Source organism: Erpetoichthys calabaricus, chromosome 9 (genome assembly GCF_900747795.2).
Source record: "Erpetoichthys calabaricus chromosome 9, fErpCal1.3, whole genome shotgun sequence".
NCBI classification, from domain to species: Eukaryota; Metazoa; Chordata; class Cladistia; order Polypteriformes; family Polypteridae; genus Erpetoichthys; species Erpetoichthys calabaricus.
The window spans coordinates 85,942,222-85,960,191 of NC_041402.2; the positions used below are offsets into that span (position 1 = coordinate 85,942,222).

The window sequence follows — 17,970 nt, forward strand, 5'->3', positions numbered from 1 at the left end:
CATATTACAGGGTGCCTAGAGAGAAGTTATGGTACTGTGTGAGGAAGTTGGGAGTGGCAGAGAAGTATGTAAGAGTGGTACAGGATATGTACTATTGAAGTGCGACAGTTGTGAGGTCTGTGGTAGGAGTGATGGATGCATACAAGGTAAAGGTGGGATTACATCAGGGATTGGCTCTGAGCCCTTTCTTATTTGCAATGGTAATAGACAGGTTGACAGACGAGATTATACAGGAGTCCCCATGGACTATGATATTTGCTGACGACATTGTAATGAGAGTAGGGAACAGGTCGAGAAGACCCTGGATATGTGTAGATATGCTCAGATAGGAGAGGAATGAAGGTCAGTAGGAACAAGACAGAATGCATGTGTGTGAATGAGAGGGAGGTTAGTGGAATGGTGAGGATGCAAGGAGTAGAGATGGTGAAGATGGATGAATTTAAATACTTGGGATCTACAATTCAGAGTAACAGGGATTGTGGAAGAGAGGTGAAAAAGAGAGTGCAGGCAGGGTGAAATGGGTGAAGAGTGTTATATGGGTTGGAGACGGTGGCACTAACCAGAAAGCAGAAGACAGAGCTGGAGGTAGCAGAGTTAAAGATGCTAAGATTTTCATTGGGTGTGATGAAGATGGACAGGATTAGAAATGAGTACATTAGAGGGTCAGCTCAGGTTGGACGGTTGGGAGACAAAGTCAGAGAACCAAGATTGCATTGGTTTGAACATGTGCATAGGAAGGATGCTGTGTATATTGGGAGAAGGCTGTTAAGGATGGAGCTGCCAGATAAGAGGAAAAGAGGAAGACTTAAGAGAAGGTTTATGGATGTGGTGAGAGAGATCATGAAGGTGGTGGGTGTAATGGAGCAAGATGCAGAAGACATGAAGAGATGAAAAAAGATGATCTGCTGTGGTGACCCCTAACATAAGCAGCTGAAAGAAGAACAAAATTAACTGGGGGGACAGTGTCTGTATTTTGTATCCCACCTTTCACAGCGAGTAACGTACAGAGTTAAAGCCAATGTCATTACAGTTTTTATTTGGCTCCTGAAAAGCTGCTTCACATTTCTCCTGACTACAGAATGACCTGGACCCCTTTCTCTATTTATTGTATGTTCTTCTTTGTATGTCTTAATTTAAGTTGTATATTTGGTTTTTTTTTGTAACAATTTATTTTTTTCATTCAAGGTCTGTTAAGCTGTATAAGGTGTTATAAAAATTCCCGTAAAAGGGAAGGCCAAAAACCTTACAAACACCCTTCTAAACTCAAAAAAGCAAATCACAGTTATATTTCTAAATGTTATTGATTAAAGAACAGTTTGAATAAGCACATTGTGAGTAACAATCAATATTTTTAATTAAACAGACTAGATTCAGAAATAGATTAGCCAGAATTAACGGTTAAATAAAATAACATTTTAAATAATCAGAACTTTCCATAAAACTAATTTGAAAAGAATACCAAGTTAGCAACCAAAATACAAAACACCTAGATATAAAACAAGAGTCAAAAGCCAGATGATTCAAAATAATTTTTTTCATATAAGCATTGCCGAGATTTCTAACCCATGAATTACGAGATTAAAATATTAAAATGCAGGCTTAGCCTTGGTCAAAATTGCTTAATAAACTTTGGTTCGCAGACATGTTTTTGATGGGTTACCAACTTAAGTTTGTTCAAGAGTGAATTGTGTCATGAGTGATGCACTGCCCTTTGTTTAGGGTAATATCTATTGCAGTATTATTTATTGTGATCTGAGACTTGGCCTTTAAACAATGTTGGTGACACATCACAGAGGGCTTTTGGTTCTGTGATACAAAAATATACTAAAAATTCTCCATGACACAGCCAATCCTCTCAGTATATGTGAAAATGTCAAAATTGAGATAGCTGAGAGCAGAGATATGAATAAGAAAGGTAGAGAGAGGCAGGAACTACACAGACCAGCTAAGGATAGGGCAACGCTAGTTTAAAATATTGAAGTAAAAATAACAGGTGGGATACAAGGATGTGACGAGTTTTCAGGGTGTTGTGGGGGTTGAGGCAATAGTATATGCTAAATATAATGCCATGGCAGTCTTCTTCTTCTTCTTTCGGCTGCTCCTGTTAGGGGTTGCCACAGTGGATCATCTTCTTCCATATCTTCTTGTCCTCTGCATCTTGCTCTGTTACACACATCACCTGCATGTCCTCTCTCACCACATCCATAAACCTTTGCTTAGGCCTTCCTCTTTTCCTCTTCCCTGGCAGCTCTATCCTTAGCATCCTTCTCCCAATATACCCAGCATCTCTCCTCTGCACATGTCCAAACCAAAGCAATCTCACCTCTCTGACTTTGTTTCCCAACCTCATCCAACCTGAGCTGACCCTCTAATGTACTCATTTTTAATCCTATCCATCCTTGTCACACCTAATGCAAATCTTAACATCTTTAACTCTGCTACCTCCAGCTCTGTCTCCTGCTTTCTGGTCAGTGCCACCGTCTCCAACCCATATAACATAGCTGGTCTCACTACCATCCTGTAGACCAGTGCTCCGCAACCTTTTCTCACCTACGACACACCAAAGTTCTTCCTAGAATTCCGCGGCACGTCAAAAGCTAAAATATATAGCACTGGCGTAGCTATTGCGGGGGGTTGTATTCCGCTCCGAGCGCCAGCTATTTAGGGGCGTCCAAACTACGGTACTTTCTTTTTTTTTTTGTTCCTTGAGGAGGCGCAAAAAAAAAAAAATTTCTTTCAGCTTTGGGGCGTCAAATTTTTCACCGCCCCGGGCAACATGATCTCCAGCTACGCCACTGATATATAGATATTATTTAATACACAAATTTTACAATAAATTTTCATTTTTTATTATAAGTATACATTTATTATAAGTATACATACATAAAAACTACACTATATTAACTTTTATGCAATCTTAATAATTATTATAACATAATGACTGATTAATGTGATACCTGCGCTTGTTTCAATGAACACAAAAGTTTTATATTCGGCTCAATATTTGACAGCGCAACCCGAAGTTCTTGGTCAAGATCTTTTAAGCATGACCGCTTATCATTTTTAATTAACACAAGAGTTGTTTGTCTTTTTTGGCGTAACTGGGATGGTTTGAATTTAGATGGCGATTTAGTTTACTGGGTGCCATTGCCTCGTTTGATAGCTGATCGCCGCAAATGATGCATTGTGGCTTTGGAGCCGTTTCGTCACCACACCACGAGAATCCATATCGAATGTAGTCTTCGTTGTACTTCCTTTTCACAATCTTCTTTGGTTTTTTTTTTTTGCAACACTTGTGCTGGGTTCTTCATCATCTGTACGTGAAGACGAATCTTTTCCACGTAAAAAATTATTCATATTTAAAGGGGTATAAAACTAAATATGAATCACACGAAGAACGTTAACCATACACAATTCAGCAACACAACTAATAGTAATGAATGATAACTACTGTCGCAAGACGAGTGAATGCGACGTAGCACGACTAATACGTCGGCTTAAATTGAATCTAGGTGAGGGCACGGAGCACTCTGCCTATCAAAGCATACTACGGAGTTGTCTGGCGACTACATAGGGCCTACGTCGTAGGCGACAGGCGCCAGGCGATGGGATTTATTATTTCAGAGAAATGACACATAAAATTATGAAACCTTTAAAAGGCTATTTACGCGAATATTTCATTGAACGTATTCTCGTTATTGTGTTTCTAAGGAGGACCGTTGAAATATTATTTAGTTAGAAAATTGTCTTATTTGACCGCGTCACACCTGTATCGGCTCAAGGCACACCAGTGTGCCGCGGCACACCGGTTGCGGAGCACTGCTGTAGACCTTCCCTTTCACTCTTGCTGATACCCGTCTGTCACAAATACTCCTGACACTCTTCTCCACCCATTCAACCCTGCCTGCACTCTCTTTTTCACCTCTCTTCTACAATCCCCATTACTCTGTACTGTTGATCCCAAGTATTTAAACTCATCCACCTTCGCCAACTCTACTCCTTGCATCCTCACCATTCCACTGACCTCCCTCTCATTTATACACATGTATGCAGTGGTGTATGCTAAATGCAGTTTCAGTGGCCATGGGCAACTGCTCAGTGCTTCATTACTTGTTCGTTATTGTGTGATACATTGAATCAAATGCTGTAACAGAGGGGCAATGAAGATTTAGTTTAGTTTACTCTGACTCTGTCATGAAGAATTCCTTCTTGTAATGCAATGTGAATCGATTAGTTTAAATCTGCTGATAACGCTAAAGATGTGTTTGTTTTACTATTGAGAATTCTAGCACTATAAGAATATCTTAAAAGGGTGAGACAGGCTGTAGAGCAAAGCCCTCTGTGTTCAGCACATATTCATCATCAAGATTTATCCTGTCATCCGTTTAGAATACAAATAGTGCAATTTAGCTATGCGACTCAACCTTTCTATGCAGTTTATGGAATTGTTAAATAAAAGCCAAGACATGCTGAACAGTTTGTTTAGAAGAATGTACTGTTAATGGTGGAGCTCATTGAAAAAAGTTTAAATAAACTGTGTTATTTTTTGTCTACTTTATTACTTATCTGACACCATAAGTAAAAGTGACCATTCATGCCATCCTTTCAAAAATAATCACTTCCTCACACAACATCCATTATAAAGAATAATGTATTTCTCTCAGCTTTATTTACCCTTGTGGACAACAAAGTGTCACCTATTTCTATTTCTGTTTATGCTTAACCTTATGCTAAGCTTTTACACTGGCAATGTTATGCATCCACTTTTTTCTTTTAGTAATATTCATGTGAGAAATATGCTTGAATGGACACAAAAACAATTACAGTTTTATTTTTATTTTGTTTATGTATGGCTCTGCTGTCATTATGCTAATAATGCTCTTCTTGGGTCACCGATTTTCTTACTTGGGTCCTCAGATTAAAAATCTTAAAAAACTCTGTCCTGGATTACAAAAATAATACAACACAGCATCTTCCTATATAATATGCTACTGTGGCTGTCCTTTTGTCTGTCCAGGATTTTAAATCACCTGTAGCTCACAAACCGTTTGAACTATTGATCTGAAATTAGGTACACATATACTATGTGACATCTACTATCCACTTCGGGGTGACGATTGACCTTAAAGTTTATTCCTCTTTTTATTTTTATTTTATTTTATTTTATTGTAGAATCAACTCTCGGCAGGGGCCAACAAGGTGGTCATGCGGCACACGCGTACGGGCGCCATTCTCATCCCTTCCACCTTCACCGTCACTTCCCCTACCTCTTCATATCTTAAATCATTCCTGAGGCAGATTGAAGACTTACAGTGCATCCAGAAAGTATTCACAGCGCATCACTTTTTCCACATTCTGTTATGTTACAGCCTTATTCCAAAATGGATTAAATTCATTTTTTTCCTCAGAATTCTACACACAACACCCAATAATGACAACGTGAAAAAAGTTTACTTGAGGTTTTTGCAAATTTTTTAAAAATAAAAAAACGGAGAAATCACATGTACATAAGTATTCACAGCCTTTGCTCAATACTTTGTCGATGCACCTTAGGCAGCAATTACAGCCTCAAGTCTTTTTGAATATGATGCCACAAGCTTGGCACACCTATCCTTGGCCAGTTTCGCCCATTCCTCTTTGCAGCACCTCTCAAGCTCCATCAGGTTGGATGGGAAGCGTCGGTGCACAACCTGTCTGTTTGTGGTTTATTACTGTCCTAGAGTTGGGAAAACCCCACCAGAGTCATTTCCCGCCATGTGCAGAGAATTTAAATATACATTTTAATACACATGGTCACATAAATTTACTTTGCATTATAAATTTATGACAAATCCCTACCTTGCTCACCTTTGACGAGGGTTGAGTGATAGCTCTCAGCATCTCTCCAGAGATGTCTCCAGATCTCTCCAGAGATGTTCAATCAGATTCAAGTCTGGGCTCTGGCTGGGCCACTCAAGGACATTCACAGAGTTGTCCTGAAGCCACTCCTTTGATATCTTGGCTGTGTGCTTAGGGTCGTTGTCCTGCTGAAAGATGAACCTTCGCCCCAGTCTGAGGTCAAGAGCGCTCTGGAGCAGGTTTTCATCCAGGATGTCTCTGTACATTGCAGTAGTCATCTTTCCCTTTATCCTGACTAGTCTCCCAGTTCCTGCCGCTGAAAAACATCCCGACAGCATGATGCTGCCACCACCATGCTTCACTGTAGGGATGGTGCCAGGTTTCCTCCAAGCGTGACGCCTGGCATTCACACCAAAGAGTTCAATCTTTGTCTCATCAGACCAGAGAATTTTCTTTTTCATGGTCTGAGAGTCCTTCAGGTGCCTTTTGGCAAATTCCAGGCGGGCTGCTATGTGCCTTTTACTAAGGAGTGGCTTCCGTCTGGCCACTCTACCATACAGGCCTGATTGGTGGATTGCTGCAGAGATGGTTGTCCTTCTGGAAGGTTCTCCTCTCTACACAGAGGACCTCTGGAGCTCTGACTGTGTGACCATCAGGTTCTTGGTCACCTCCCTGACTAAGGCCCTTCTCCCCCAATTGCTCAGTTTAGATGACCAGCTCTAGGAAGAGTCCTGGTGGTTTTGAACTTCTTCCACTTACGGATGATGGAGGCCACTGTGCTCATTGGGACCTTCAAAGCAGCAGAAATTTTTCTGTAACCTTCCCCAGATATATGCCACGAGACAATCTTGTCTCGGAGGTCTACAGACAATTCCTTTGACTTCATGCTTGGTTTGTGCTCTGACATGAACTGTCAACTGTGGGACCTTATATAGACAGATGTGTGCCTTTCCAAATCATGTCCAGTCAACTGAATTTACTACAAGTGGACTCCAATTAAGCTGCAGAAACATCTCAAGGATGATCAGGGGAAACAGGATGCACCTGAGCTCAATTTCGAGCTGCACAGCAAAGGCAGTGAATACTTATGTACATGTGCTTTCTCAATTTTTTTATTTTTAATAAATTTGCAAAAACCTCAAGTAAACATTTTTTACGTTGTCATTATGGGGTGTTGTGTGCTGAATTCTGAGAAAAAAAATGAATTTAATCCATTTTGGAATAAGGCTGTAACATAACAAAATGTGGAAAAAGTGATGCGCTGTGAATACTTTCTGGATGCACTGTAAGTGCCAGTTTAAGTGAAAAATTAAGGAAAACGTACTAAGTAATTGCAACACAAACACTGACTTGATCAGTTTTAACGTGAAAAGATGCTAACGAAAGAAGACAAGAAGCAGGCCGCTAGGGTGGAGAACAGAAAAGCTGCTCAGGAAGCAGCAAGCACATCAACCTCTGAGCAAATAAATGCTAAACGTACAGAGAAAGAGTATGATAACCATGAATGCTCAAGTCAAGTGTATTCACTGCACGTTATCGTGCAGTGTGTCATTACTGGAAACTAATAATTCCTTAACTTAAACCATTCAGGATTATCTAAGGAAAAGACAAACTCACTGTAGAGGCAGAGGGAACTAAGCTAACTAATGCCACAATGAAGAACTATGGCAAAGAAGAGTCTTTTATAGTCCTCTCAAATGACTGCAGCTCTAATGACCGCAGAGACCAAGAGTGCTAACTGAGCATAAGGCCCCAACCCCACTAGTTCTAAAATTAATTGAAAATTAAGTAAAAAATCAGAAGAAAAGATGCAAAGGAGAAACAAAAAGCACAAAAAAGCTGGGTCATGCATAGACGCAGTCCTACAATACAGTAGCCATTAAGCAAATCCATATATTAATCCTTGTTATAACATTTTTATGCATGTTAAATTAGTTTTGATCATGGTTGGAAATTTTTGAAAGGCGCTCCTAATCTGTTTTCACTATTTTTGCTCATCTCCAGTGTCAAAAATGTGTAAGCATAAGACACATTAAAAGAATTTGGCTTTGTTTTTAATTTTTTTTGGCTTCTGCATTTCTCTTTAGGGTACTGTTCCACAAAATTCCTTTTGGTTTTCAACCTACTTGGATTCAAGTTTCCTGGCTTGCACTGTAAGTAGATTCAAGGTATAGGACGGTTAATTAAGTGGTTTACGGCAAAAAAATGAAGCAACTATAAAAGTTTTCAATCTCAAATTTTGAAAGAGAGGGGGCATGTACCAGGTACTCTTGGTCATTTCTAACCAAAAAAGACTTGGATGCTGGTGATGCTGGGCTACAATGGCTACCAATCCCTCTCTAGGTCTGATGGGGCTTTCATTTTTCCCTCCTTAGCTGCATTCTTGCTTATATTGTATACTGAGGTCCGGGCTGGGGAGGCAAATAGGTTCTGGTTTAGAGAATTCTACTATCACATACTACAGTGTGTGCTGTATACATTTTCTCTGTTTAATTAGACTGGCTTCATACCAGTACCTCTGCAGAGATGCGTGTTCCTCCAGATGTGTTCATATGTTTTTTGGTCATTATTATTTTCATGTGGTAATTCAGCATGCACATACCTGTCTGTTTGTGGTTTATTACTGTCCTAGAGTTGGGAAAACCTCACCAGAGTCATTTCCCGCCATGTGCAGAGAATTTAAATATTCATTTTAATACACATGGTCACATATATTTACTTTGCATTGTTTATGTTTTATGACAAGTTTATGACAAATCCCTACCTTGCTCACCTTTCACGAGGGGTGAGTGATAGCTCTCAGCAAACAGCAGTGCACTGTCCCCCATGGTCACTGGAGTGTGCACATAGACAGCCTCAACTACAGGGAGCAGGAAAGAGTCGTTACATGGAAATGGCTAGGGCCAGGATTCCTGTGTTGTGTGTTTTCCAGAAGTAAAAATAAGTACTAATGTACATAATGCTGTGTTATCGCCTATCTTAAAATACCCAGCATGTCACATTTTGTAAAAATACATTGTGCTCCTCTGCAGTGCTGTGAAATGGGACCATAGAATAGGATTCATTTAAATGATGTGCTAGGTTTACCTGCAGCAGAAAATAAACATGGAAGAACTCTCAGAGAGGGTAAGGACTAGTAATGTGTCTAGCAGTGGTGTTTATTAGTGCTGTCTACAATTGTCAAGTGAAAAATCTCACATTAGTTCCTCCTGTAAAATTATGCAGCATGTTTTCAAAAAAGAGGTGTGAGCACACACTCCCTGCCTTTCATGGTACACTAATTATAATACTGTATAAAGGTAACATGTATGAAGTGATCAAACAAGAAGGCAAGTGAGTGTGGGAGTAAGCAACATTTTGCAGTATAATGGGGTATGACAGGCAGCACGTACTGTATATAGCTGGTGCTTTACAAATGCTGTTTGTTTGAAAATAAGGCACAGTTCTGGATTTAGTACTCAGATTTAGATTTTAGTATTCAAATTTACGGCATTCTTGATTGTTTTACTTGTTTTTGTACATGTCCCAAAAGGTGTTCATGCTATTAATGTTTAGGGTGAAAGTTTTTTTTTTGGGAATGTAATGGCTTGAATGTTTAGGTCTCTATTTCTTTTCAGTTTATTCATTATATTGTTTTCTGTAGCTGCTAATGCTGAATTGTATAATCTTGCAAAGGACATATAATGTTAAGAGCATTTCTGGGGCAACATGGTGGCATAGTAGGTAGAACTTCTCTTCATGGTACAGTATCCTGGATTCAAATGCCATGTTTGGATGTCTGCTCTTGTTTTAATCCTACAATAAATAAAGATGTGCAGATTAATTTAACTGGTGATTCCAAATTGACCCAGTGTGGGTGTGTGTGAGTGGGTTCTTGTGATGCACTGGCACCCCGTCTTATGCCATCTTATGCCTAATGCTACCAGAGTGGGCTGTGTCCCCCTCAAACACTGATCTGGAATATTTGGGTTTAAGAATGTCATTTTATGACATTTCTCAGTAAAATAATACAAGTCATGTTATTATCATTCTCCTAAGGGAATTACAGGTCCTAGGAAGTGTATCATTCTTACAGTTAAAGCTGCGATTGTTAATAATTTTCTGTTTTGCAACTAAAGAGCATATATCCAGCTGCAAGAATTGCATACTGACCAAAAGGTACATGACTGAATTTCATCTTTAGAAAAGGTAATTTCATTCTTTTTGTACTTTATTTTGCAGAGCTATAACAACCAGACAGCATGTCAGCTACTTACTAATTTTGTTATTCTGAATGTGAATGGACTGGCTAGCAAAGCATACAACCTTTATCAGGCCGCCTCATCAGCGTAAGTTCTTCTCAGCTTCAGTGCTTATGTCTGTAGATTTTAAAATGACACTTTTAAATATAAATTAATTTCATTTTAGGCAATCTGAATATTTTAATTTCTGCTGCTACATGAAAAATTGACCTAAAGTTCATAACTAAACATATATTTCAGCAGTCTTTCTCCATTAAAGTGTTCATTAATGTAAAGACAGTGAAGGTATACACCATATGGTTTATTTAGCTTGGAGGTACTGTTAGTCAGACCTTCAACAGATTCAAGATAAGAATATCCATCCATCCATCCATTTCTTGAACATGCTTATATCATTTCTAACTGTACACAGAAGGTTCCTTATGATACACAAGAGGAAATTATTATGTGAATGTGCTTTTTCTACTTCAGGGTTACTGATGACTGGAGTTTAACCAACAGTGTTAGGTGCAAGGAGGGAACTAGCCTAGGATGGGACACTTATGCACACAGCCACATACATTCACAGATGGACAATTAAGAGACACCAACTGACCCCATAGGCAAATGTTTGGTCAGAAGGAATTGGAGGGGTCAATAAAATGCTAAAAACTCACTAAGACATGCAAAGAAGGCCTACGGAGCACTGAGTCGGGATTTAGACCCAGTAATGCTGCTATCTGAACAGCATATGTAAATATATATATATAAATAAAAAAATGAAAATGTAAAAAAACACAATCTGGTGCAATAGAATTACATTCATATGTAGAAGTTCCAAGAAATATTGAAGGTGCACTGGCAACCCAAGCCGGAGAGTGGATATCTCCTAGTTAGCCCTGAATGTTCATACCCCTGTAGTGTGTCATGTCAGTGGCTGTTTGCTGCTGGAGGGTCTGTCTTTAGCTTGCTACCCATTACTTCCTTTTTTGGTGATGTTTCAGAAAGACCCACTTGTGATGTGTAGAGGTTCATGTGTTCAGTTGTTTGTCAGGCAGCTCTGGGTGAGTCTTCAATGGCAAAGGCATGGCAGAGACAGCAGGAGACAGTGTGGCCAAGTTCTGTAAGGTCATTAACAAACAACTGAAAAGAGACCACAGTTCAAGGCTCTAAGTCTATCTGGGATTATGGGTAGAGAGTACACTAAAGCTAAAGGCCAGTTAGCATAATCTGAGCCTGGTGGTCACTGCTGGACATAGGGTTAAAAAGCTGTTATGAAATGTGTATTAATTTCGTGGTTACCCACATGCTGCAAATTTAAGATGTTTACCTCACGATCAACACTCATTAGCTGAAACCCACCCAGGATTAAATACTTGTTGATTACAGCCAACACACAAATGGAGCTGTGTAAGTGTATGGGCCATGGCAATGTTGAGCCAATAGTTGTCCTGTCAGCATATCTTTAAACTCTAGGAAGAGACCAGATTCCCAAGAAAAACCCCATACAAATGCTGTGGGAAGTGCACAAAAATGACATCAATCCTTAAATTTGCCAGGGTCCAAGTAGATTCCTCTAAGACTTTCATACCTTAGTATAGGCTAAGAACCTTTAAGGACCTCCATTTTATTTACCCAGAATATGTTTTTGTTTTTAATTATCAAATTTATATATTTATTTTATGGTTGAATGCTATTTGGCTGCCTTGTGATACCAGTTATGTCTCTCCCTTCATTTTCAGGCCTTATCTTCCTCAGCTTTTTTATTGGAGTGGCACAACTGGAACTTTAGGCCAGTCTGCTCCAAAGGGCCTGTCCTTCTTGAGGAATGCTAAGGTTTGTAAGATCTTGTTATAAATAATTATAACAAATTTTATTTTAATAAATATGGGGCCAAAAAATGGTTTTTTTTTGTGGCTCAGCTGGCATTTACCTACTTTAATGGATGTACACAATAATTCATTCTTTACTTCCTGGATATGGAGATTAGGGTTACATCTAAGTGGTGCAAAGGGGGAAATTGTCCTGACCCTGGGAGGGTCCAATGAGTGCTTATAGCTACCCATAATCACCTGCAGCCATGCCTGATTGGACTCTGAAATGCTTAAGGTTGTCCTCTACCTTTTCTGTCACTTCCTTGAGTGTCTGTTTATTCTGGGCTCAGTTTAAGGTAATTGCATCCCTGATTGACACCATGAAAATATCAAAGATTTGTTAATATGGAATTTTAATAAAAACTACACAAGAAAGAAAAAAAAAAATCCTGAACCACTTGCAGGCAATTCAAGTACTGAAATATCAAGCGATGAAGGACATCACTGTTAAACATGTTTTAGGCATATCATGAGGTTGGTGAACTTGGAAACGTAGTGCCAATGAAGTGTTCTGTTTTCTGAGTCTGAACCTTTATTTATATCACTACAATACATTTCTTTCATCTTCTTTTTCTTCCATCTCTAGTCTCTTGACTCTGTGTTTTTCACCTTTTCTCTAGGCCATGTTGAATGATACTGATTGTCCCCTGTCATCACTTACAAGGTCCAGCCTTTGTAATATAGACAGAGGCCTGTAGTGTTTTAATTGACATTAAAATCCTTATAAAGTTTCTGTTTCTTTGTTCACCATATAATGGATTAAACAAACTAGCAATGTTTATTTTCCATAGTGTTGTTTTTTAATTATCCCCCTTACAAAATGCTTTACAGGCACAAAATTGTTTTGGTGCATCCTTTACAACTGGAAGAGTGACGGGTTAAGTGATCTGCTCAGTCACAGAGTGATTTGGAGGCAGAGCTGCTGTAAAATCCACTGTCTTGCCTGCTGTGTGGCACTGCCTTTAACACAAAGGCTACGTAATAGCAAAACAGAACAAAATTTCAGCCATTAAAAGCCCCTAAACACATTTACTGTATGCCACAAGGGTAAAGCAGATCTGCCCTGGTGTCTCCCACCTTGAGACCCTTTTTTTGACTCTTGCCAGTGGGGTTACTGCTGACTATACCACTTTGATATCATTTTCAACCTTGGCTACTCAGTGAGAGTTCTTGTTCAAAATGACTGTTTAAATATGAGCACCTATTTTCAACTTAAAAATGTTTTTTATATAGATGGTCACTTAATTAATGCTGATTTGCTTAATTTTGACAGATGACTTTTAAAATTGCAAAGTTTGATGCTCGTGGAAAATTTCTAGGCTGGGACGATGTGAAGGGTGGCACTTTGCAGGTAAGTCTGATGGAAGTATGGCAGGTTTTGAGAACAACAACATGAACATCGAACCAGTCACTGAACCCCCTTAATCCAGTTCTAGGGTTGCAGGGGAAAAGAGCTTACCCTGACGGTAATGGATACAAAGTATGGGTGCCACTGAGTTATAGGTTGCCCTTATGCACAAAGCCTTAGTTTAACACCTAACATGCAAAGCTTTGGCATGCGAGAGGAAAATCTCAGTAACCAGAATAACATCTGGGAGAACCTGACATTCTGCAGAGACAGTAAAGTGAACAGAATTTGAATTCAGCGTTCTGAAGCTGTAAGGGCAGCAGTGCAGATCAATATGCCAGAATGATGGCGTAGCAAAAACAAAATTTATGTTGCCTCCTGTGCTGTTTACAATAACAGTTTAAAGCACATTTCCCTTATTTTACATTGGTGTAGTTGCAAATTAATTAACTTGCATTTACATTTACATTTACATTTACAACATTTAGCAGACGCTCTTATCCAGAGCGACTTACAACAGTGCTTAGTAGTCTACGACTGTTCTTCAGTCTTTAAGGCTAGGATTAAATCTACTGTCATTAAACAAGTTACCGCTGACCAAGTTGTACACAAAACCATGCTAGAAGAAAATAGTAAGTTGTTAGTACAAAAATTTTTTTTTTTTTTTTGAGAAAAAGGGTAGAAAAAAAAGTATGGGGACTTTAGTCCAAGTGCTGTTGAAAGAAGTGTGTCTTCAGACGACGTTTGAAGACAGTGAGGGTCTCCGCTGTTCGTACAGCAAGAGGAAGTTCGTTCCACCACTGAGGAGCCAACACTGCAAAGAGTCTTGATGCATGTCGCCCTCTTCTTTTAAGTAAGGGTGGTTCGAGACAAGCAGTGCTTGATGTTCTGAGAGAGCGAGAAGTGACACGCTGCTTAAAAGAAGAAGAACTTGCTGCTTAGGAACGTAATAAATCAGTCACGGGGAGCTGAACAATAACCAGTATCTATGACACTCTTTCAGATTTTTTTTTTAATACAAATATAAAATACAAAATACATCAAAGGTCTACTGACAGAAATATTGTTGAAGAGAAAGTCAAAAGTGCTGTGATTTGTGCTCAATTTCTTATACGTGGATGTGTTTGAGTGAAACGGTCATTGGGATGCAGCTCACAGCTGATTAGGAGACAGTGGACAATGCCAAGAGAGGAAGACTTGGATGGCTCTTTGTTCATCAAATATGTAATTTCACAAGATCACTAAAAGCATTTGCAGTGTAGCACAAAATGTTTATTCTTGGAATCAGTCCACCTAACTTATGGTGAGTTGGAAAGATTAAAGAAGTAGGATGAATAGAAAAGATAACATACAGCTTTATAAGAAAATAGAGACTAAATAAAGTATGGTTATTGGTAGTACCTGGGATAGTCAGAATAAATAGAATAAAGGAATGAGAGGATTAATAGATAATTAATAGATTTTTTGTCTTATAAATTAGAGTTGGTGATGAGCAACACAACTTAATCTTGGCACAACTGGGGCACAATAGGAATTACCCATTGTCCTCCTCAAGGAACATACATTCGCACACACACACACTCATTCATACTGGGCCAATTTAAAGATATTAAATAATATAACCTATGCATATTTGGGATGTAGAAGGAATCCAAAATACCTGGAGAAAAATCCCACACAGATAAAGGGGGGACATGCAAGGTCCACATATACAGTGATGGGTCAACAGTAGGGGCTCTTTGCAGCAGCAGCATTAACTGCTATGCTGATGTCTCTGCTAAGGAATTCAGTCAAGGTGATGCCTCTCTCTGATTGTTGTTCTCCCTAAAAAGCTAAGGGAGTGAAAACCTGGGGTTTGGGATTATTGAATGACCATCTTAGCCAGTGGAGCTAGAGGAGATCTCTCTTGACTACCATCTGTAACTGCACATTTAACTGCAATAGTGCTCCTTTCTCTCTGTCTCTCTCACAGCCTTACTATGGTCACCCCTTGCTACATTCACTCTATCCTATGAGTGAGTTCCTGATTAGAGACAAGCGGTGCTGTGACACGGGTTCTGTCTGTGGAGGAGAAAGTGTAGTGAAGCTTCTTCTTTGCCATTAGAAGCCCAATTGGCCTTGTTTTGTAATCTGGAGACCCATATTTGGAGTTACACAGACTCTCATCTGGGACAGAATGTATCAATGTCATCTTGTGCTCCTAGTCTTCTGGCTATAATTATTCTATTCATGTTTCGTATTCCAATATCAAAAGTGCAGTATTTGAGCGCCAAAGTTATAATTATGGAAGAAATTCAAGAATCATTCTATCCTTATATATAGTGCAGGGTAGGGCAGCATGGTAGCACTGTGGTTTAGCACTTCACACATCCAGTGTCTTTAGTTCAAACATGTGCCCAGGTGTTCTCCATGTTGAATTTGCTCATTCTCCCTGTGCCCTGTTGGTGTCTTCCAGATGTATTTTTTTAGGTTAATTAGTGATTCCAAACTGGCTCAGTGTGAGTGTAAATTTGTGTGCGAGAATGACTTGTGTTGGACTGGCACTCTATCTGACATTATTTCCTGACTGGCACATTTAATAGTATGTTTTGAATATTTGTAAATGTAATTGTAGTTATTAGCATATTTTAAATTATTGCTGCAACGTTTTATGGCATGTTATTATTTTAACAATTATTAATGGTTACTTCAGCTTTTAGTACCTTCCACATCTTAGTGTAGGTAGAAAAGTCTCCTCATTATGACACATAGCTTTCCCAGATTAATAGAATTAATAAGTTTCAGTTGCTTACATTTATGTAGTTATGGGTCATGGTGAGAGTGTGTGCTGGTGATGGTCCAGCATCCTGTCCTGGATTGGTCCCCACTTGTACACGTAATCCTGCTGGTCTAAGTGTGTTCTGAGAAATGGAGGGATATCTAGATATATCATTGAACAATTATTTTTGTTTTGTTGCTTATTGTTTATTTTGGTTGTTGCACGTTAATTTGTATTTAAATTATATTTGTTTGGTATATCACAATTCCTAAACAGGGCTTAATATCATTACATAGACATTAGTTAAATTGTTTCAATCATAATATGCTTGATTGCTGTAAGAGGCTTGTGTTTTGAGTTGATACTGCTAATCTTTTATGCTCATACTATTGAACTGAATCTAATGTATACAGTTAATTGAAAATCAAGGTGACCTAACGTCCGTTTTCCCTGACTGCTGACTTTCAATTAGAATAATATGCTCCTTTTTATTCTGTGCAGACACTGTGGTTCTTGTCAGGACAAAGTAAAAACATAAAAATACTATAAAATATTAAGTTCTGCAGCGTGTTGCTGCTCACTTGATTTACAAATGACCACAATGTGAAAAACAACTATTAACTACTTTCTTATGCTACATTTAGGCTTTACACATCATCTTACACTGATTTGCAGAAAGAATGCAAGCAATATTTCTTTTATATAAATCTTTAACGGAATTCTGAAAATTTACAGTGGTGAAAAAGTATAGATAGATAGATAGATAGATAGATAGATAGATAGATAGATAGATAGATAGATAGATAGATAGATAGATACTTTATTTGTCCGGAGGGCAAGAATGAGCTTTTTACAAAAGATCAAGGAATATTATAACAAACAAAAATAACACCCCTTAAATACACCAAAATTGATAAAAAAAAGATGAAAGCAGTTTTTTTCTAGTATTTGAATAAAAAAGGATCAGTCAAGCCTAGTCTTGGTGATGCCAGACCTGTAATATATACATCTGCAGACAACCATAAGTGAATTTTGCTTAAAACTGGGTGGGAACAATTAGATGGCTCACTGAGCGTCACATTTATAAACCAATCATAAAGGCGGCGCTCAAAGTAGGGGTGGTGATTTTGAACTGCAAAGATCAGCGGTGCTCTCATTAACCTGGTCCGACAAAGTACAAGGTTCTTTTTACAATGAACAGTCAACAGTTAAAAGGTTTTCTAATAAAACCCTATTAGACATATACATGTATGTTGTGTGTGCAGAGAGCGCATTTCATGTTTTAAAAATAAAAATAACCTGATGCAGGAAAAAACCTTCCAGTAACATCAGATTATACACTGGCATTCAACGACACAAATGAACGAATAGTAAATGGGAATGATGCGTTGTCTCAGGTGTTGTGTGTGCTCTCTATTGTTCAGTTTCCAGCAATATTGCAGGAGTTGACTAAACCTTAAAGAATTGGCAGCTATATTCATGAGAATATGAACAGTAAAAGATGTATTTAAAGTCAATGGTGTGTTACACCCTGTGAAAAGGACTGCTGTTAAGAGAGCTGATAATGAAGAGCCACAGGAGATGCAGATTTCAGTACTTAAATCACCCGAATCAACAATACTGCCTAATAACACCAGTAAAGCATAGACAAGGCCGAAGCATCTATTGTCTTACCCCACTGCAATGCAAGTAACTAAAGTAAGTTAACATTACTGTCTAATTTGAAATGCAAACATGCCATGACAAAATTGTGGCAGTGTTTTAATATGTTTTATATCCATTGATCGCAATACTTATCTAAACTCTATCTGCTGTTACTGTGTCATATAGAGATGCAATAGTTAAAATGCCAGAAAGATAGTGTAGCAAACAGGCACTTCTCAAATGTGTGGAGCACAGTACCTGTGTGTGTGTCTGTCTGTCTCCACTATT

At 38.7% G+C, this 17,970-nt stretch overlaps 1 protein-coding gene across 1 annotated transcript in view; it reads left to right on the forward strand.

Annotated features, from left to right (window-relative positions):
- Positions 1 to 17,970, forward strand: part of LOC114657881 (meckelin-like) — a 148,598-nt gene that overhangs the window by 49,072 nt on the left and 81,556 nt on the right. The window contains exons 7-10 of the mRNA XM_028809827.2: positions 7,926 to 7,991; positions 10,060 to 10,166; positions 11,801 to 11,894; positions 13,206 to 13,283. Of these exons, the coding sequence (XP_028665660.1) occupies positions 7,926 to 7,991; positions 10,060 to 10,166; positions 11,801 to 11,894; positions 13,206 to 13,283 (345 nt within the window). The remainder of the gene's footprint in view (positions 1 to 7,925; positions 7,992 to 10,059; positions 10,167 to 11,800; positions 11,895 to 13,205; positions 13,284 to 17,970) is intronic.